Consider the following 22,126-nt stretch of genomic DNA (forward strand, 5'->3'; position numbering starts at 1 on the left):
ATTGTACAAAGAGTTAGAAGCAAAAATATAGAAACAAAATTATTATTATCATTAATGATCGTTCATTTCTATTGCTCAAATATTATGTTGCAATTTGTAATATTATTCAACGATCATGTATACGATTTATTGAGGTAACTTAATTTTAGGTAGGCTACCATCCCAGCAGCAAATACAAATTCAATTAAACGAAATTACTAACTTCAGATTCCATCACAACAATCTCTCCACTATGACGTAATTCGCTGCGTATGGTAATTTAATGCAATTATCCGACGCATTTCTCCAGTCTGTCATCGTGATTGATCCGATTAAACTCCCTCAAGTCAATCCTTCACATCACCATACAACTAAGCTCATTTTAAAGGTAGGAAATCGGCTAAGATGTCTTGAAAATGCGAACTGTCCTGTAATAACGGATACCGGCGCTAGACTTGATTTCAAGGCCACCTTTAATTAAACTTAAGTTCGTATTCTTGTGTATTCGTTTGAATTAGAAAAAAAGATGATATGCATTTTAAACCAAATATGTTTATCTAAACTAAGCATGTTTTAAGACTTTAAGAGAGAAGACATGAAAAGCACTATCTTAAATTCTTTTCGATGTAAGTCTTCAATACCACCTGGATACTGTTATATAACTCTTAGGTTACAACCTTGAACAGGTCGGCATGCAATATTTGGCTAGTGATGTTAACTTGCGGAGAGTACTCAACTCTTCAAGAGAAATTGAAAACAATACTTCAACTGTTGTTGTCGTATACTTGAATCAGAACAAAAGTTGTTGTTATCAATAAATCAAATCCAAAGAAATGAATTAAATCAGTAAAAAAGTAATGATTTAACCGTCCGTTTGGACGTCATTCCGTCCGTCCGGGAACCTGCAATTAAGATAAATGGTTGAAACGGGTATATTAATTATTGACAATATGTGGTTTATGATGATTATTGTGTCACAACTTTATAAATAAGGTAAATAACACATAAGATACATACATACCATTTCACAATTAAGCTTTGTATGCAGCTTGGTCTTCATGTTTGTCTTTTGTCTATCAGTCAATCATTTCCTCTGTTCAACAATCCGTTAGCTAAATGTAATAAATCATATGATATACAATATTATAATTACTTTTAAAGTACAATCGATATGATAATAATAGTAAAACTAAGTGTACATATTAAAAGTAATAAGAATAAAATGCATGACCATTGAATTTTGTGTATGTCAATTATTTAACGTGATTATAATTATAACAGAAATACACTAAATAATGCACTTTTAAATGCATACCATTTTATCACAAAACTCGATATAACAATGTGACATAAATATGCCAAACATTTTTTAACATAGTAAAAGATTTACTAAACACGAATTTAAGAAATGCTCAATATAAACAAAATATACTTACACTAAAATTTCAACAATATACGATCTAACAAATTTTACTCAGAAATAGATATCTTTGAATCTACTGAACATTTATATATCGAAAATTGCAGTCGCATATTGAGTAGTTGTTTAAGTTTTAATGTGTTTTGCGCTCATTTGTGTACGTATTTTAACGTGTCTACAGATATGGCACTTTGGGTCATTTGACAAGTTTGCACAAATATCTTCTGGAAAAGTCCAAATGTAAAGCACAGTAGCGCAACTGTAATTCTTCTGAAGCGAGAGGACGCATGCACCTGTATTATTGTATCTTTTCTTCTTCTTGGCTTTAGCTTTCATTATCAGTTTCCCACAGTGTGGTGACAACATTTGTGGTGATATGACAACATTTAACTATCGGCATTCGACTGTCGGTCATTGATGACATCGTGCAGACAGCACTTAACAGAAGACATTTTCTTGCAAATGTTTCCCCGAGCATTGCCTGACAAAAAGCTTTCAAGTGTTAATTGTTTGTGACGATGTTGTATATCATTCGAACGACAAAATGTATTCACTTATTGCTAAACATTGTTGACCATCGGAATAATTATTTTAGGAACAATTATTTGGAACGCTGTGTTTGTATCGGTATGAAAAGGCAAGGGCTGTGAAGTCAACCATCAATTGGCATTTGAAAGCGATTTGGACTAGAGGGATTTATATAAAGTAAAGACAATTAATAATTTGTTAAACAAATGGAAGGGATTATTTATTTAACTAGAAATGGTAATGGCAGTGTATTCCAAATTTTTTTGAGTTTATTAAAATATTTTGTCAAATACACATATTGTAGGTTGAATAAATGACGAATTAGATTCCCAGTATGCTTCTTGTTAACGTTCTGTTGTAAAAGTAGTGTACAAGAGCAATAGTTTTTTCTCCTGTAAGTGCTTCTAACAACTGTGAAAAATGTATGTACATTTGTAGTTTAATACATACACGTTTGTGCAGATATGAAAAGCTTGATGAACTGGATTGCATTCAGTATACGTCGTTAACAACATAGTGCAAAGACTACGTTTTCAACAAGCTCCACTATTCCAACTACCGAGGAATAACCTCATCCAAGGAAAGGAGTTTCATCGCATTCTGCTGAACCGAATAAAAAACGCAATGGACCCTCATCTCCGTGACCAAAAGGCCGGAGCAATCATGTATGAATCATATCGCGCGTTATTCTGGGCCAAGCCCTTGAGTAGAAATTGCAACAGTACGTCACTTCATCGACTATGAGCAGGCGTTCTACAACGTTTACCGGAAGTTCTACACGAGACTATTGAGACACTATGGTGTGCCAGAAAAGATCACCAACATCATCAGGAATGTATTAAGGTATGATCTGCAGGATCGTTCACGTAATACAACTTACCGAAGCTTTGAAAGTGAGAACCGGATCGAGGAAAGGCTGCTTTCTCTTACCTTTCCAGTTCCTGCTAACGATAGACTAAGTCATGAATACCACGACGGAGGAAAAGCTAAACGGAAACGAATGGATAACTAGAAAAAGTTTGACAACCTTGACTGTGCAGAGGATCTGATTCTTTTCTCTCAAACATAGCAACAGATTTAAAAACAGACAAACATGCCCAGACTGGGCCTCACTATCAAAAGAGGGCAGCGCAATGTGTTCAAGACTATCACATCCAACAACATGTTCATCACAGCCCAAGGCTAGGCACTGAAGGAGGTATCAAACTTCACCTATATTGGCACCATCCTGGACAACAATGTAGGATTGTATGAAGAGTGAGATTCCGCATCGGTAAAGTACGAACTTCCTTCCACTAGATGAAGAACAGCTGGGTATCAACAGGCTCTCCAATACAATTGTGAAGCCAATACTTCTTTATTGAGCAGAGACCTAGAACACACCGACACCACCATAAAGAAAAACAAGTTCACAAACACTTGTCTCATGAAGATTCTTCAGATCCGAAAGCGGGACAAGATTACTAACAAAGAATTATGGTGAATTATGGAGAAAATGCAGCAGCAACCAGTTGAATACGACATCCTTCAGAGACATTGGCGATTTGTTCGTGAATGTTATAATTAATATGACATCTATATTCCACAACAAGTCTTTGTTTATATTCAACATCTTATTATGTGATATGATAATACAATACTTTTTTAGTCCGGCATTATACGCCGAGGCAGCTGCTTCTTTTACCGCAGTTTGGCGACGACGCTGTGCTTTGCATGCGTTAACATAAAATCATATACTATTTCAAGGCCGATCATTTTCAATCAACTCACGCTGACTCATTAAATACACATTATCTTTGCATTGAAGTATTGTTGTAACGTAGTGTGTCGATACATGATTACATAAACGTAGACAAAGTCAAATTCAGTTTTATGTGGGGTTTATTTCTAATTATTAAACTCAACACAACGTTTTCAGATGTTTGTAAAATTCAAGATAAAAGCGAAGACCCCAACGGGCCCCGCCCGCGACGGCTAGACATTATGACCTCTCCTCTCCGGCTGTTCGCATGAGACTAACTATTTACTAAAAACAAAATACATAAGTTGATTGTGAGGCCACTCCAAATTGATTTGTTGGTCGTCGGATTTGCCGCACCTATTTTTCAAAATGGAAAAAAAAAATACCGCTCGCACTCATTTGTGTGTCCTTCTGTAACCAAAGCGCATGTGTTATTTTTAATTTGTGAAAAAAGAAAAAAAACAATCTCGCAGAAACAATTTTGACGCTGAAAATGAATGCCAAATATAGTGTTTCGTAACCCTTTTAATCGATAACTAACTGTCGTCGCTCGAAAATTCGATCGAGACGACCGGAAAAATGGCTTCCTGCGTGACCGCTTTAACAAATTGTGGTGAAAAGTTGCTGCAGCCTACACTTATAAATATAAACACATCTGCTTCGTTCTGTGACTTATTTGAATGTGTTTGTTTACGTTCGAACATGCAACTATCAGCAGTTACCTTTGAAGCAAGTCCAATTAAACAACATCGGGCAACATGACGCAAGTTTTTTATGCATTTTCTCCATTGAATGGGCATATTGACGGTATTTCCCTATATGTAGGCACATTTTTCCTATAACACAATTTTAAGTGAACAAAAAATAAACATTAAATCATTAAAGGCTGGTTCTAAAAGAGTAACAGGGACAATGTTTTAGAAGTATTAATATTACATGGTTGACGGAACATGTTTTACAGCTAGGTCCGTGTATTTTAGAAACATCAAAAAAGTTCTTTGTAATGTATACATTTATTTCAGAAAAATAGAATACCGTACTAGCCATCGATATGCCCCTATTAAAATAAGGTATCGACAATGGATTATATGCTAGGTCTTTGTCCGACTGTCTGTCATTATCATTTTGATGATTGTCCCTCTTAAAGTGCTAGTGCAACATGGTTTACCTTTTCACAGCTGGCAACGTGGTATAACTTTTCACAGCTTTCACTATTGAAAACTTCGAACAAATATAAGCAGCAGTAGGTAGACATGTGTCCCTCACTTCAATGATATGGTTATATTTGGTGGTCAAAGGTCATATTCAACTTACCCCAATAAATATGAGGTCGATATACATCGACCTCATATCGTTTACCGTCAATTTGCTGTAGCATCATTCCGACATGAAATCATATCAGAAGCTTTAGCGGTTGCAAATTCATATAACAGCACAGAATCTTCATGAAAGAGTTATTCAATATAAAAATATAAACATTTTACAAATTGCATTAGAAGATGTTTAATTAAAACTTACAAGTAATGCTATTCCTGATATGAAAACACTAGCTTTAGACTTGTGCTGTACATTTTAAAGTTTAAGTGCTGAAACCTAATTTTAGTGCATTTTTATTTGAAAAGTATGTAACTCATGCATATATTATTGCTTGTTTGTACAAAGATTCTTTTCTTTGTATATAAATGGATTTAAATGTCAACTATAGCTGTTTAAACCTGTATCTCTTGTTAATGCAATATTTTTCGATCGAAGTGTGATTTTTTTTATTCTTCGCTCTTCGCTCGCTCGAAAATGTTCATGTTTTCAAAACATTTTTTTTTTCGCTCGCCTCTTCAACTTTTTTTAAAACAAATCCGTAGACCAACACATCAATTTGGAGTGGCCTAACGCGTGCAAAATATGATGGGCCGTGTGCAAAGTCACGTGTCTAACAACTGCAACGTAACTATGACGTATGCAACGGACACACAACGAATACATACGGAATGGACCGACGTTTTGACAAACAAGGTAAGCAAGGACTTATTAACGTTCAATACCCGAGGCTAATGAAATGATGATATAGGCGTAATTGCCTTATAAAGTTTGAATGAAATTAGGTTTATAGCGAAGATACAAATTTCGATTATTATATTTATTCAATAATGCCCAAAATGTTTGTTTCGTTACTTACAACAAGTAAATGTCATCGGTAGTGATCTTTATCACGTGTATTCATGTTAACAATAGGTTGCATAATAAGTCCATCCACTGAGACTTGAAACAAAATATCAAACAATCGAGAGCCTACACATATAATTATTGTCAAATTACTTTTTCTAGGGCTATTCACAAGACACCGCTTTGACGTCATACTCAAAATGTCACTCAATATCGTCTACTCATGATCAACAAAGCACTAGCATATGGGAAATCCCAAAAGGCATTTTCACTGCAAGCAATCATATAACCATGTCGGTTCAGCTATAGTGTACTGAGACAATTCATCCACGAGATTTTGCTCCAGATTTCGTGACTTGAACGATTTATTGTAGTGAATGTTGATGAACGCGAATTGTTATAGTGAACCCACATAAACCCCATGTGTATATATGGGCGAAGTAATTTTCAACTAACAATGTATATATAAAACTACTAAACTTTAACAATAGAAATTAAGTGTAATTTTTGTTTAATGCATTTAATAAACATATGCACAACTCATATCCAACACATTTATTTATTTGACATAATAAGACGTTTAACGTTCGGTTTTCAACTTTCTATATATAATGTGCATTTTAAAATTAAAGGAAAACAAATATTTGAATTGTACAAAAGTAATACATTTACCGAGTGCATGAACTGTCACATGTTCACCAAGGGATTGCCAGTTAGACCACTGTCACTGTCAAAATATCAGCCTGGCAACAGACCAACTGCTGAAGTCCTGCCCAATGTATGTCATTATATTACTTTGCAACAATTTGCACCCTGTAAAATTTTAGAAAATAAGTATTGTTTATGTATTCTGATTCATTTAATCGATATACATAGACTTGGTGTATATTTTATGTAATGCAAGCTTAACGCCTCTTAATTTAACCAGAAACATATATTTTTTAAAGTCAGATCATAAACATTTTCCCTCCCGTAACAATATTGTTAATCAGTAATACTTTTTTCCAGGACAAACTTAACTTAAGAAACGGTTATTATATAAAAGCTGAATATCATTTTCATACAAAAATATCAATCTACTGTACTTGTGGATCCGAAATCATTTTCATATGTACCATGTTTCAGGTCAAATTAAGAACGGAACATTTTCAACTGCAAAATATTGATACTGTTTAAGTATAAATTCTTTGAAACCGTTTTCAACAGTTTTAAAATGAAGAAACGATTAATATGTTTCCCAATTTCTAAAAGCATAGTGTATAAAGTAAACAGTAATTCAAATTTCTTAAGATATGTACGATGTTACAGCAAAGACAAATATGTAACAGGAAGGAATACTTATGTTACGGTAGGGACATTAATGTACAACACTCTAAAGTTTAACAATGTTTATTTAACAAACAGTTTTGAACAATTAATCAAGAAACTACAAACATGTCATGCTGTAAAATAAGCTAATATATTTCAAAAATAGAATAAGCATTCTTGTGGCATGCGACTTTGATGATATCTTAACGTTACAGAAGGGGATTTATCTGTTACAGCAAAGAACTTTAAACACAAACTATGAGTGTAGTAAGTATGTTTTGTTAACAATTGCATTTCAGGTAGAAAAAAACTAGAAAAAGTATAATCAGTATATAAAACACCACTTGGAGTTTGAAAGATATTTTCCGTTATTGTTACAAAATGCCTTTTTGTTTGACCGTAAAGCGAGAGAAAATGAAATGTACTATTACTTATTGTTTAAAATTTACACTCTAATATCAAACCTGAAAAAATAACATTTAACTTTAAAACGGGAACATTAGGTTCATTAAACTTGAAATTATTTTAGATGACATATTGACATCTGTAGTAAACGCAATCAAAATTTACACTTTCATGAAACAATAATTCCAAACATTTTGATTTAAGCTAAAGCGGTGACTCTCGGAAATAGTGTTTGGCTCTGGAATAATCCCGATAATTTGTACAAGATCGTACCACTTGCAATCCTGTACTCTTTTTAGCCATATGAAAATGTTTTCATTTTGTTTTCCAGCCTTTTTCATACATTTTATAAGCGCTGATGTTTCACTAACCTTCTCCAATATACCTGTATATAACCTTGTACTGTAGTAACTAAAACGTAATAGCCAATATAAGAATTAAAGTTTTGAATATCATTAATCAATTCTGCAGGCTACTCTTTCATTTGGCGTTTGGTTGTGTTCACTCTCTATATGCGTTTTATCACTCTCTATAAGTGTTTGATTGTTTTCACTCTCTATTAGCTTCTTATCACTCTCTATTGGCGTTTGATTGTTTTCAATCTCTTTTGGCGTTTTAACACTCTCATTTATCTTTTGATTCTTTTCAACCTCTATTGGCGTTTTATCACTCTCTATTGGCGTTTGATTGTTTTCAATCTCTTTTGGCGTTTTAACACTCTCTATTATCTTTTGATTCTTTTCAACCTCTATTGGCGTTTTATCACTCTCTATTGGCATTTGATTGTTTTCACTATCTATTGGCGTTTTATCAATCTCTATTAGCATTTGATAGTTTTCAATCTCTATTAACGTTTTATCACTCTCTATTGGCGTTTGATTGTTTTCACTCTCTATTGGCGTTTTATCAGTCTCTTTTGGGGTTTGATGTTTTCACTCTCTATTGGCGTTGTATACTTTCTTTCGGTGTTTGATTGTTTTCACTCTCTATTTGCTTTTTATCACTCGCTATCAGCGTTTCATTTCGTTCACTCTCCATTGGCGCTTTAGCGTCACGTTCTATTTCTAATCCTTGGTCACATTTCATCTCTGCACCAACAGTTTCACAACGTACTGAGATTTCACACTCAGTGGGTGCTTTTCCTTCAGTCTCCATCATCATGTGTTTTAATTCTTGTTTATCTGATATCTCAGCTTCATTTTTGTTATGTGTTTCGGCTGGTGTTTCTTGGGATTTTTCAAAACCGCTTTCGGGACTACTAATTTCATCCATTTTACAAGCATTGTCTATAACGTTTGCTTTTTTATCTTTGCCTGTCGTATTGTCTAAGGCAACATTATATTCCCCATTTTCATTCTCATTCACATAAATGGTAATATCATTTATATCTTTTTCAAAATTGTTTCTATCGTCACCTTTTGGCAATGATTTCTCTTCTTCTGTGATGTAATCACCAGTGCTCTCATCATCATTCAATATTGGAATTAATGGCACAAAATGATTAGGCACCCAATGTTCGCTAGTCATATCATCCCTATTTGATGACCATAATATGATAATTGGATCTTTGTCGCTTTCTGATGCTGGAAGTAGAAGCCTGTTTAAGTCTTTTCTTACGGACCCGTTTCCAAGCTTTGGATAAACAGAGTAAATTGGTGTATCAAGAACTGTTGACATTCCATGTAACTGCCAAATTCCCATGAAAGATTTGTCTTCTCTTATTGACATAACCTCCTTTCTGTACAAACTTTGAACAGTTTTCTTATTCAACTTCGTCCCAGGTATGTACGTTTCTGAATACTCGGCGTATTGAAGTGACAGTTTTGTTTTATGATGGAGATTTTTAATCAGAGGCGTCAACTCCTTTGTTTAGAAAATCATCGTCTAAGTAATTGTTTTCATTATTAACAAGTTCAATCATGATGCGTACTCTTATTTCTGCGACAGTTTCAGATTGTCCAAAAGCGAAAACGCTTCCACAAGAAGGTAGGCAGTTACCGTCTTCTTTGACGATGCATGGACATATATCAGCCACAGATGGGATATCATCAGGCATGTTATCTATCACATTAAAATCTGCCTCCAAAACTGGTGGTGATGAGAAGCTTATATCTTGACATGTCAATGCGTACTCACTTAGATCGATTGTCTGGCACTTCTTTTTCAATGTCATATAAGTTTTGCATACATTTAGCTCGTTCAAGAGCTTACTGAATATTTCATGTCTTTTATTATCTTTTTGATTTTGAGAGTCTTTGCTCTCTTTATACTCAGAACACTCTTGCTTATGTTTGATGTTTGTTTCATCGGAATCTCGAGAACAGCGAACTTCACGTGTGGATTGTTTTGGAGTGTTCCCTTTATCCATTTCTGAGTTTGCTTCATAATGTAACTTGATTTTCTTTGCAACTTCTACCTTTTCTTCAGTAATAAGTTTCCTTTTCCTGAGTATTGTTCTCTTTTGTTGCTGATTTACTAAGTCTACTTGCTTTAAGGTTTCACTGCATTGATTACAAGTACTGGTGCATGTGCAGCTTAAGTTTCTGTAGGAAACTGTTCCAGGGGAACGCACTATAACCTGATGAATTTTAAGGGTGCCGTGTATGGGTTTTAATGTGTTTTGTTGAAGTCTAAGTTTTTCTACTTTGATTTCTTCTTCAGTAACAAGTATAAATTTAGTTTTTCTAGTTTTCATTTTGTCTACAAATGCCTGTACAGAAGTGATATCTTCACAGTACATAACTTTTTTATCTGCTTCGCGTTTGATTGACCCCTCTACTGCATCAGGTATACCTTTACCGTGTCCCGATTCAAAAAATGACCACTTTGCAGATTTTAACCCCATCTCCTGCGGTTCAACTGAAAGCAAAAAGTAGTTACCCTTTTGTCTATATTGTGTAGTTGGAACGTCACTAAAGAACTCAATGTTGACTATATTTGGATGGTTCTTTCTTGTATCATTTAGTACTTTCTTCAAGTGTGCCCAGACTGCACTTGGGCCGTGTTCTAGGGATTCAGACACAGTGCAAAATGTTTCCCCATTATTGTTTCCTACATACATTATACCTGTGTGGAGTGTTAATTGCTTCTTTGACGCACCAAAGTGCATACTTTTAATTTCTTCTGACATTGCGCACACATAATTTTCACTGAATTCTATATGCACTATACATTCCTTCTCTTCTATATTGTCTCTTCTGCTTTTGAAATATTTATATTGCGCAAACTTGTTAAACTCGTGTTTCATATATGTTTCTAATGCTTTACTGAATTTCTGAAACAATTCTTCAGCTGTGCCAGCCATTGTCTCTTTCACTGTAAATGTGATTTCTTTCTCTTTGCAATCTTTCATGATCCTCTCCTCAGACTTGGTTTTCCATTCAAACCATTCAATTATCAGATTTGATACTTTTTCATTGATTGTGTGTGCTTTGTGTTTACACATACTACACAGACCATACATGCAATCATGCTTCTTTACGTCACACACCATTCCTTTAAAAACCTTCTCAATTGTATTTAGAGAAATTACATCCGCCTTATATAGAGCTGTAATCATATAATCCATGCTGTAACATGTCTGACACAAGCATGTATCCTTATCGGTATCGAACAAAAAAACACCCAGAACGGCCTAAGTCTACAAAAAAGGCTTTAACTCAACTTTGTTTTACCTTCTGACATAAATGTGTGATGGAGGTTAATCAAATTGTCACATAGAACATGTCTCTTTTTTTTCTTCTTGCCTTTTGTGACGTTTTCTTTAAGCCAGTGATAACTCTCGAGTTGTCTTCTCGGAGATAAAACTTCTTAACTTTGTCACATATTCTTTTGGATATACTTTTTCTGTATGTTTCCTTCTTGAAACACCTATTCCGAGCATATGGAATGTTTGTGTTTTAATCCTATACTTTTTAATATGGACCCTGAAATGTTTCTGGCAATGTTGATTTTATATTTTTTCGTACCTTCTGTGTACTTCTGTTTAAGTTGTTGTATCAATACGTTATACGTACACAGAGACCTCTGCATTGTCTTTTTTAAAAATGTTCGTAAAAAGGTGCCTAGTTTTTGTCCTCGGAGATTCTTTGGTCTCTTTTTTTCTTTGCCAGCGCTTTTTATAAAAAGCAACTTTCTTAGTTAGGTTTTTTATTTCTTCATCTTAGAGTGTATTATCCTGAAAACATTCTGCAAGCTCTTTTCTTTTCATTTTCATACTTTGTTTTTTGTCTTCTAGAGGGGCTTCTTTCCACACTTTCTGGGGATGATGGTGGTGTTATTAAAATTTATTGGCTATGTTTCTGTTTTTGCCGAGCAATTCTCTTCTTAATTCTCCATTTGTTTCGAGCACTCCGTCTCTCTCTATCTGTCATGTCCTTAACATTTTTCTTCTTTCACACCGCTTTATAGTCTTTATACTTGTCTTTGCATTTATGCAAGTATTCTTGCCTGAGATCGTAATTTAAATCCCTAAGGAGGCGGTACTTCCTTTGTTGTTCAGCGTTTGACATCCCCATGTCCTAAATAAATAATATAAACTATCTAAAATAAAAGAACGATGTAAGTTAAATTTCAGTTTCTTAATACTTACAAAACATAAATTTCACTCATATGTATTTTATCATATAGGTTTTATATTGGAATATAAATTTACTGTACATGTATTTATAATTGTTAATGTGGCAACAATTGTTCATCGCAAAACATGGATAAATAAGAAGAACGTTGTATTTCAATATCTTTACCTATTTTACACTGGTACAACTGTGCAATCAAATGAATGTTTAGTTAATGTTTAAATATCCTGAGTTCTAACAAGTTATTGAGCGTATGATTAAAACTGTCAGGAGAATACCGCCTAGTCATAACCATTAAAATTCAGGAGACACAAATCAGATGGGTTTCAAAACAGCAATACAATGCCTAATGTCGACGGCCACCTTAGCTACATTGATTGTCAGCAAAGTTAAACGCATAATTAAGACAAATATTTGTGTGTGTCGTTGATGTTTTTTTTAAGTTTAACTGTTGCTTGCACATATCAACAAAAACATGTTGTGTACAACACGTTTTATATATAAAATATACAATGAAATGTACGCCAAATATCGACAAGTGAATAGGTCTCCGAGTAAAAGGCCTATTATCATCCTAGTAATGATTTTGAAAGCGTTCTTTAAATATCAGATTTTATGTTCCTTATTTTCTTTAGGTCTCTACCAACAAATTCACTATGTTAGGGAAAGAAACAATAACAGAACACTATGTCGTGTTGTAATTCGGCATTTTATTTTAAATGCCATAAAACAAATACTACAGTGAACTTACCAGCAACCTCTGGTTAGACGAACATGTAAAATAACATCAGTTGTTTTCTCTTATCTGGGCTGCCTGTAGCGCCCGTAATAAGAGTATGATGGTTCACGTGCCACAAATAATACCACAGCATTCTCGAGACGGATATGTGTTTCCGCAGATCTGGTAGCATGTGCCGTGTGAAGTGTACTTTCAAAGTTCATTGCGTCTTTGGTCTGTCTTCTAAATTTCAGCTTGAATATTCAAATATCTTTAAGCGAAATGATTTATGTAAAATCTTCAACTTTAGTCTCAACAAGAGTCAACTTTTGCACGTACGGACCCCAATTAACATACATTTTCTGAAATAGCATACTAAGATGAATGCATTTAACAAAAATGTATGTCATTTTCTCTTTAAGAAAGATCTAGACAGAACTAGACACGTATGAAAGTTCACTGCGTCTTAAACGTTTCTTACGACTGTTATTCCCCGCTAAAGTCTTAAAACATAACGTGATTCTTAGTTAACTTCAATACTTTCATAATACGAGTATCTTAAATTGATAACACGTCTTACATTAAATCAATATGTTTTTTCTTTCGAGCAAAGCGTTGCAAATCTCAATAATTTTGAAAATTGTAGCATAAACTTATTAATTGCGATACAGCAAGCGCAAACTAGCCCGTGAGTGTAAACACTGTCCGGAGTTTTAACCGGCTGTCAAAAAAGGCCTGGTCACGTATTACGGCTTAATCACGCACACAAAGTTTTAAAAATCTAGAAGACGTGGTCATAACTTGTAATTTCTGATCAATATTTGCTTGGATGTGCTTTGGACGAGCTGTGTAATTGGTCTGGTCGACGGCAGCTGTTCCACTGCTGAAAAAAAGGCCTAAGCACGGCTAACCACTTCAAGCCGCGTGTAAGGTTAGAGAAAGGTTCGCGCGTGTTTAAACGCGGGGAAAAAAAGGAGAGTTACCTAGGTTAGCAGCGCCTTATCGCATCTGGAGCACTGCTGATCACGTGTTTAGCATGATCGTAAAACGGGCACTCCACTGCCATATCACTGTCCAATCACGACTCGGCCTGAGGAGGGAGAATCAAGCATTGTGGAAAACTTGATGCCTACAACTACTCCTCCCAAAGTCGTCGAGAAGGAAGAACTAGAACTCGTAGGCAAGGGCCGTGGACGGTGACATGGCAAGGGTAAGGCGGAGGCTGCCTTCAATGCCTACAAGAAGGCATGGAGCCTTGACGCTGCTATTGAGGAGAATTCAAGCACAACCAGACTTATGTTGCTGTGGGGGACCATCCAGGCAAATTTCATATCACGGTACTTGGAGCCAGAGGCAATGTGCCACAGGGTGATAGCAATCGTGTGTCCTGGTGAAAGGGGTGCTCTCCAGTTGGAAGTCTCCTTGGTAAGGGTTGGTGTCAGTCTCTGCAAAATGTCATCGCACATTACAGGGGGCATCCTCATAACGTTCTGAAAGGCTCTTGGATCTTCTGAGTAGTTCAAAACTTTTTGATCTCCCGTGAAGCAGAAGACGTTGTTGGCGTTGATGTCGATTTAAGACGAGATTTAGTCGATGTTCAAACTTGGCAGGACGCGGGAAAAATTCAGAACGGCGATGAGATGCTCTCGCCGCCCGACACCATTTAGCTGATGATTGGTCACACAGATGCCAACACTGGGCCCGACTACTTCAACTACAAAGGCTTCTTCAGTATTATCATCCTAGCAGCCATGTCTTCTGACAACAGGTTCGTGTGGATAGACGTAAGCGGCAAGGGGTCATCCTCGGATGCCAAAATCTGCGATGGAAGTAAGTTCAATGAGGGTGTACAGACCAATGACAGGCGGGCTTCCCGGAGCCGGATCCGCTGAAAGGTTACACACAGGTTGAACCCTAGTTGCTACTAAGTAACGATGCGATCAGACTACGGACTAAAATTATGAAGCCCAACACTAAAAGGAACATGACCATTAAGCAAAGGATATTTTAACTATAGACTGTCGCGGACCAGATAGATAGTTAAAATTACGTTCGGGATGGCGACAGGAGAAGTAACTGAACATGAAAATATGTTCATTAAAGTGGAATCAGACGCCTCCAACAGTATATGGAGTTGCAAATAATTGGCAATTTACCACATTTTAACTAACTCTTTGGACCTGTTCATTCTTTTCAGCTCAATGCAACAGTGAAATAAGTCCATAATTTCACTTTAAGTGACAATTAATTAAGTTACTTGATTTTATTTTTCATTTCTAAATAGAAATTCTAAATGTAAATTTGAAAGTAACAAAATTTGCTGATGAAAAGACAGTGAATTGATTTTAATAACATGTACTGACCATCAACAGCAGCCTCCGCTTCTCCAGCAGCAACATGATCAATATCAGCCTGAGGGCCAGGGCCTGGACTGGCAGCATCAGCAGCAGGAGCATGGACATCGGCCTGGAAATGAACCGTTACCTGGGCCTGTGAGGCTTGAAGAGCCCCATCCTCAGCTGGGGACTATGCCTCGATCTTCGTATACTTAGTTGGCTTCTTATTTGCAGGGGAACCCTTCTTTCTGGGAATTATTAAATTGAGAACAGCGAACGAATTTGGACTGTAGAAGTTCGGCAACCGTGAGGACCAGACGCGATAAAGCCACGGCTACCCGTTTTTTGCCCGTGTTTAAAAACGCGAACCTTTTTCTAACCGTACACGTGGCTTGAAGTGGTTATCGGTCCTTACGCATTGTTTCAGCAGTGGGACAACCGCCGACAACCAGACCAAGTACAAAACCCAGCCATGCCAACATTGACCAGAAATTACTCAGCAAAGCTTTTACAAACTGTGTTTGACAAGACCCACAGTTTTAGCTATGCACTTAAACGGATGCTACACATATTTGCAAATGGAACTTTAAACAAAATACAAAGGACTATATAGAGTGTAGTTGTTTGTGTTTGTATTGTTAAATTTACTTTTGTCGGTGGGTGTGTTGCTGTTAGTAGTATTGGTAATGATAAAGTTACACGTGGCTATGAATGTTTAATCTTACAATTCCGCCATAACGATTTACCTTATATATGTTAACACCTAAATGACACCGTATAATGTGTATATTATTTATTATTAAAACATATTTTGATGCGATATAAATATAATACAGACTGGAAGAATTAAATGATCGTAAGCAGTTGTTATTATTTTTGTTAGTTATTACTGGTCGACAGTGTTGAACATCTTTACATAGCCATTATGTATATTTAGATCTGAGCAAAACTGAAGCTTAAATAAAGTCAGTTCACGACACATTTGTTATTACTTGATACTTGACGGAAATATGTCGAGCCGTTGTCATGAATGGCATTCATAGTTTCATTATTAATTTTTAAAATGACATTTATTTATGCGTAACACTGACCTTTGTGGTCTACTATCGAAACTGATAAGCTGAGTTGATGTGTTTGTTGCAGTTTGCCTCAAACGTGTGTTATTTTTTTGTTTGCATTTTCGAAATGAAGGGTTTAACAATGTGGCTGTTTTCTGAGATATACATTGCTTCGTTCCAGGAAAAGCGCTGTTTGCAGTATTTTAGTGCCTCGTGTGAGCACAAGGCTAGTGTAAATATGTCCAACATCTCATTCAAAACAGGTCTTGAAAACAGCGATACAACTAGGCAACCGACTCACTAAAAGTAAACATGAACTGATATCTGCCAACATCAAGAACTATTAGCAATACCATCCGTTTCCTGATTTGCGTTGTTAAAAACACCATAACGGATATTACAATTCAGTTGTTAATGCCAACAGCGTTTAAATCATAAAAAGATTACACCAAAAACTGCTTCATTATTTCACATGGTGCAATTTACGGTGGGATAGAGGTGATATACACTTAAATGAACTCCTTTTTTTTTCTTTCTCGCTCTCACGACATACTCACTCGAGGGGGACCGACTTATTAATTCGTGGGAATGAGTTAGCTAGGTCTTGGGAACGACTAACTCAGTCGAGGGAACGAAATAAAAAAGAGGAGTGCAAAACTAAATATAAGAGGAGTGCAATGGAAAAAGAGCGGTGCAATAAATAAAGGACGGGCGCATTAAACAAAATAGGAGAGAACTTTAGCTATCTCGATGGAACGAGTTAATCAGCCAATCAAATTTTTGTGCAATGTACAACGTGACGATATGAAAGTCCTTCCTTATCATTTCGTTTCTGTCGGCCATGATGATCAAAGGTAAAAGTTAAATTTATGTAACAACCAATTTGATTGACTGACCAACTCTCGGGAGCGAGTTAGCAAATTCTTTTGTTTTCACGGACTCCTCCGTTTTTAATGCACCCCTCCTTTATTTACTCGACCGCTCTTTTTCATTGCACACCTCTTTTATTTAGTTTTTCACTCCTCTTTTTTTCTTTCTACTGCCCTCTACTTAGAAAGAAAAAAGATAAGTGCAAGTTTTAAATCAAAACGCTGAAGGTACTGAAGTTGTTAGCTATTGCATGATCTTAAACGCAACTCATTTTTCAAAATTAGATTATAGCTTCTTTTATTGCATGTCTGAAGTAAACACAACCCATTCCAATGTTTAAAGAGTTTGGCTTAGCGCATAGGTCGATATGTGTGTGCACTGTCTATCATCCTATTTATTATATAGAGAGAACTTAGACGAAATAACAACAGCATGTCTTTTTTCAGACGTTCTTAAATCATCGAAATACATGCATGATGAAAATAGTATAATAAGAACTAGTTAATATAAAATAATTTTCATTTGCATTCACCATCATATTAAATGAACATTGTTGGAAAATGGAATACCTTTCACACTAAGAATATAATTCCATGATGTAAATCCCTTTACACAACTTTTTTGACACCATAAACAAATTAAAAATGTACATTTTCAAACTTTATTTCAAAGTCAACATTTACGCCGAATATCTTTTAAAGATGTGTCTTGTTATATTAAGTAGTAAGTAGTTTTTTATATTCCGTTTTAGCGATAATGAAGCATTTTTGTCGTTGTCTGTTTACATGTAGTTATTCATGTTCAACGTTTTATAAATCGAGAACTGTGAATAAAAACTTACCCTTTACTATTTCGTTGTTATCTCCTTTGCAATTGATAATACAGGAGAAATCGCCGCTACCAGTTGAGAGCAAAAGAATGTTTCCCAGACATATCAGATTTAACCCCGCTGTACTATCAAGCACTATCATCGAGGTTGCGCAACATGCATGTGATAGCGCTTTGGGCTCTCCATATCCGTCGTAAATCAGCAGTACTTTTATTTTCTCTTATCTATTTGTAGCATCAGATTTCGAATGACATGTGCTGCGAAAAATACCACGTGATTAAGACGCGGCAAATAGTGGACTATTTTAATAATTCATAAACATTTCCGCGACACGTATGATTCAAAAAAAGGTTTATTAGTGTTTTCTATATACGCTCCGTTAAAAATTATTGCATTTTATACGATATTCACATTATATGTTAATGTGTGAATGAATACAGTGAACCAATTGAAGCCTCTGACATTAATGGCAAACTCTTTCTCGACGCGGATGCGGCAGTTATCAGATTTTCGGACATTTGCATATCACGCTTGCAAAATGTGGTATTATCCTAAGTTGTTCGCAAGCGAACAAATAAAAATAAGAATGAATGTCCCCACTATGCCAACGTATTAATTTGTGGCATCGATGACCTCGGCTAAATGCCGATATGTAAAGGCACAAGATTCGGATACAAGGAAAAAGCATGCGTCCTTTCGCTTAGTAGGCCATAATATATACTTCATGTCAGGATACATTTACATGTAGAAACTGACTGCAATAAATTGTCAGGACCACGCGGATTGCAACAAGAATAATAACATAGATCGATAACTGTCGATGAGAATGTAAACTGTTTTTTTATTTCACAATCACTGGTATTCATAATATTTCTCACAAATAATCATAAGATGTTGAAGTGAGAGGTTACAATGCATTTAGATAGTACTAGAGGTTCGCGTTTTTACATACACTAAAAATGAATGCGAACTGAAAAAAATCAATTCCTATTCATAATATATTTTTTGGGTAATATATTAAGATCAACAGTTCGTAGCAGAGATCAATCAATCACAATTTCAAGAATTACGTCAAACGCTGTTTATATCAGTATAAACGTGCGGAATAGCAGCCAATGCAGATTAAATGACGTCATCCAATGCAGTCTAATATCATTTCTGCTGATAAGTAGCATGATGTGAACGATTTTCTCATGTAATTCGGAACAATAAGGAATCTGCTTTCCGCAATGCCAAGTCACAGCTGGCAAGCAACTAAAAATGTCACAGTACTAATTCAAAGGACAAGTACAAGTGATATATTACATCAGGATAAATAACGAAATAGGCTTAACTAAATAAATGTACGTTGAAAAAGACGATTCACATCTTGATCACGTATCGTCTTCGTTTACATCTTTACCACTTAAATATTTTCACACATTTGTTCCTTAGAAAGTTAAATTTAATTAAAGGCCTTTCTTACTAGATTCAATTTTTTAAGACTTCATCTCTGACACTTAGATACTAATGAGCAGCAAATAGCATAAAACTGGCCCCGTGTTCACAAAACAGTTTTAGCATTCGAAAATCGATTTTGCTTGTCATTGAAAATGGATTTCCATTGTAGTTGATGGGCAAAAATGAAAATCGATGTCACTTAAATCGATTTTCGATTGCAAAATCGTTTTGTGAACTTGGATACTGAACAGACTGCGAGTGACACAGCCATTTTCACTTTGCTTGAGAGTGAAAAAGGGTTAAATACGTAAACATTTCGCATCAAAATTACTTATCGTCTTGTTTTAAATAGACGATATCAGGTTTAAATGCATTTCATGTTATGAATCTCGGTTTTTGTTTCATCAAAATATTTCTGAGTCGAGTGTTCTGTTTGGAGCACCTTAAACCGGATGAAAAAAACAGTGCTTTTGCATGGGCTGTCCAAAAGCGTTCATCCACGTTTTGTTAATCTGTGTACGTTATTAATATACGTGAGTATCTTGTCTCATGCATTTGTTTTGTGTCTCACTGTTTGGCCTGGTGCCTTGCTACAAAATAAGGACCGCATTTGTTAATAATGTTTCTCTTCTGTTTTTGAAGTTTAAATTTCACTCTGAAATGGACATGTGTATAAAATACCAAAATTCAATTTTCTAAATAATCGAGCTGGATTTGAAAGAAGAAAGTATATATAATAATAAAACAAAAGAAACAAGAAACCGTCAGAGACGGGTGATGCTCCTTAAAGGTTTTTTGTCACAATATTGCACTATATATTCAGATTAAAAGAAACGTCTTGAGGGCACAGTAGTTGGGGGGACAAGAATTTTTTTTTAGAAGATTTTAAAGGGCCATAACTCTGTAAAAAAATCATCCGACCAGAACCCGCTGATAATTTGCACATCTCCTCTTGGTAGTGAAGCTTACCATAAAGTTTCATTGAATTCCGGTCATAAGTTGCTGAGAAATAGCCCGGACAAGAATTGCACTATATGTACAGTTAATGGAAAATTTCAAAGGGCCATAACTCTGTGAAAAATCATCCGACCAGAACCAGCTGATAATATGCACGTCTCCTCTTGGTAGTGAAGCTTCCCATAAAGTTTCATTGAAGTCCGGTAATTAGTTGCTGAGAAATAGCCCGGACAAAAATTGTGCACGGACGGACACACGGACGGACGGACAGACGAAGCGGCGACTATATGCTCCCCCCAAAATAAATTTTGGGGTAGCATAATAAAACGATAGCGAACAAACCCACTCAATGTACATCTTAAAACTATGTTCGCATACAAATCATATGTATTGCCATACCATTCTTAAAATGTATGTAAATAGTATAAGCACCTTGTGTGGATCTGATTTTGCTCTGTTCCAAATGCATGTCAGTTTGCAGATTTCAAGCATCCATTGTTAGCATCATCTCATTGCCTCTTTGTTAAATACCTCATGCAAAACACGATTTTGAAAATGAAAGAGGGGCATAAGATGTTGAAATGAAACGCCGCAACACATACAAATAGTGAGTTACTATTATATCGTGGGGACATTGGTCTAGTAATAAGATGCTGGTCTATGGATCGTAAGGTCCCTGGTTCGAATCCCGCTCGGGCACTGGATTTTTCTCAGCAAAAAATTAATCCCAGGCTTGCTTCTATGTATAAATGGGTACCTGTGAGGGAAATGAGTCAATTTTCCGTGGCTGCCTTCGGCGCAATATGTGAACGGACGAATTAAATTCCAGTGATCGGGGGGTTAATGTCGAAGTCGGCTAAAATGCATACGTTATCGAAGCAGACAATAAACCGCATCTTTCACATTTAACCTTTAAGTTAAACTCGCGTTATGTATGTGCAAAATAGGTACAATACAATAAAAAACGCTCGAATATTTGACCTCTAAATCTGCCAGTTATCTTTTGCAAATTTCGTTAACATTGTAATCATTCCCGGAAAGCCGATATGATGTGAAAAATTGGACGTGCTTGGAAAAGTTTCTGATAAATTTTGCTGAATTTCGGTAGGGTTCTATACTTTTCAAAAGGCATTTTTGAATTTAAATATCTTTTGGTATATGCAAAGGAGGTATTATCATGTATGTTAGAAAAATCCTGGTGATTATTATTCAGGATTTATTGAATTATGGCTATTTGAAGTCGACGATGCAGGGATTTGTCCCCTATTTAGCACTTTATTTACAAATTTCTTTAAAGGTATGACCCGGTGCAGTGACAAAGATGTCAAGATATGACAGGAATGCAGTGCATTTATAAACTTAAAAGCTCATTATTACAGCTGATTTACGCGCTTTGCATGCTTGTTCCTTGTACTGAGACTTTTCTTACTTACTAGTTGGTTACTGATTGAAATAATTGTGGAGTAAATGATACTCTTACGTAGAAAACAAACACATAATGTCCTGAACACTTGCACTGGACTCCCTCCATTGTTCAATCCCCATTGACTGTCATAGATGATACACGTTATGAAAGTTGATACATTCTGACATTATTGAGGGACGCCTGCGCTAGATTTACTAATGAAAGGAAAATGCTGAACATTTTCGGAATAAAAATGATTAAATATAAATAAATAATAAATATTCATCAATAAATATGGTTGTATCCTTGCCAAATTCTTACGCATGAAAGCTGATCATGTATAAATGTTCGAGATGTTTGGACTTCAGCCGGCTCTCCTTATTATACACTGTTAA

General features: G+C 35.6%; 1 protein-coding gene and 1 long non-coding RNA gene across 2 annotated transcripts in view; both read right to left on the minus strand.

Moving 5' to 3' along the window:
* Window positions 1-755: 755 nt before the first annotated feature.
* LOC127862434 (uncharacterized) overlaps window positions 756-22,126 on the minus strand; it is a 112,316-nt gene continuing 90,945 nt past the window's right edge. Inside the window, exons 2-4 of the long non-coding RNA XR_008040613.1 lie at window positions 6,501-6,641; window positions 1,001-1,091; window positions 756-881 (exon numbers count right to left, since the gene is read on the minus strand). This is a non-coding gene — a long non-coding RNA (uncharacterized LOC127862434). The remainder of the gene's footprint in view (window positions 882-1,000; window positions 1,092-6,500; window positions 6,642-22,126) is intronic.
* The window catches only part of LOC127862419 (uncharacterized), a 99,610-nt gene continuing 84,685 nt past the window's right edge, over window positions 7,202-22,126 (minus strand). Inside the window, exon 2 of the mRNA XM_052401531.1 lies at window positions 7,202-11,046. Within this exon, the coding sequence (XP_052257491.1) occupies window positions 9,385-11,046 (1,662 nt within the window). The 3' untranslated portion in view covers window positions 7,202-9,384. The remainder of the gene's footprint in view (window positions 11,047-22,126) is intronic.

This window comes from Dreissena polymorpha, chromosome 16, assembly GCF_020536995.1.
Source record: "Dreissena polymorpha isolate Duluth1 chromosome 16, UMN_Dpol_1.0, whole genome shotgun sequence".
NCBI classification, from domain to species: Eukaryota; Metazoa; Mollusca; class Bivalvia; order Myida; family Dreissenidae; genus Dreissena; species Dreissena polymorpha.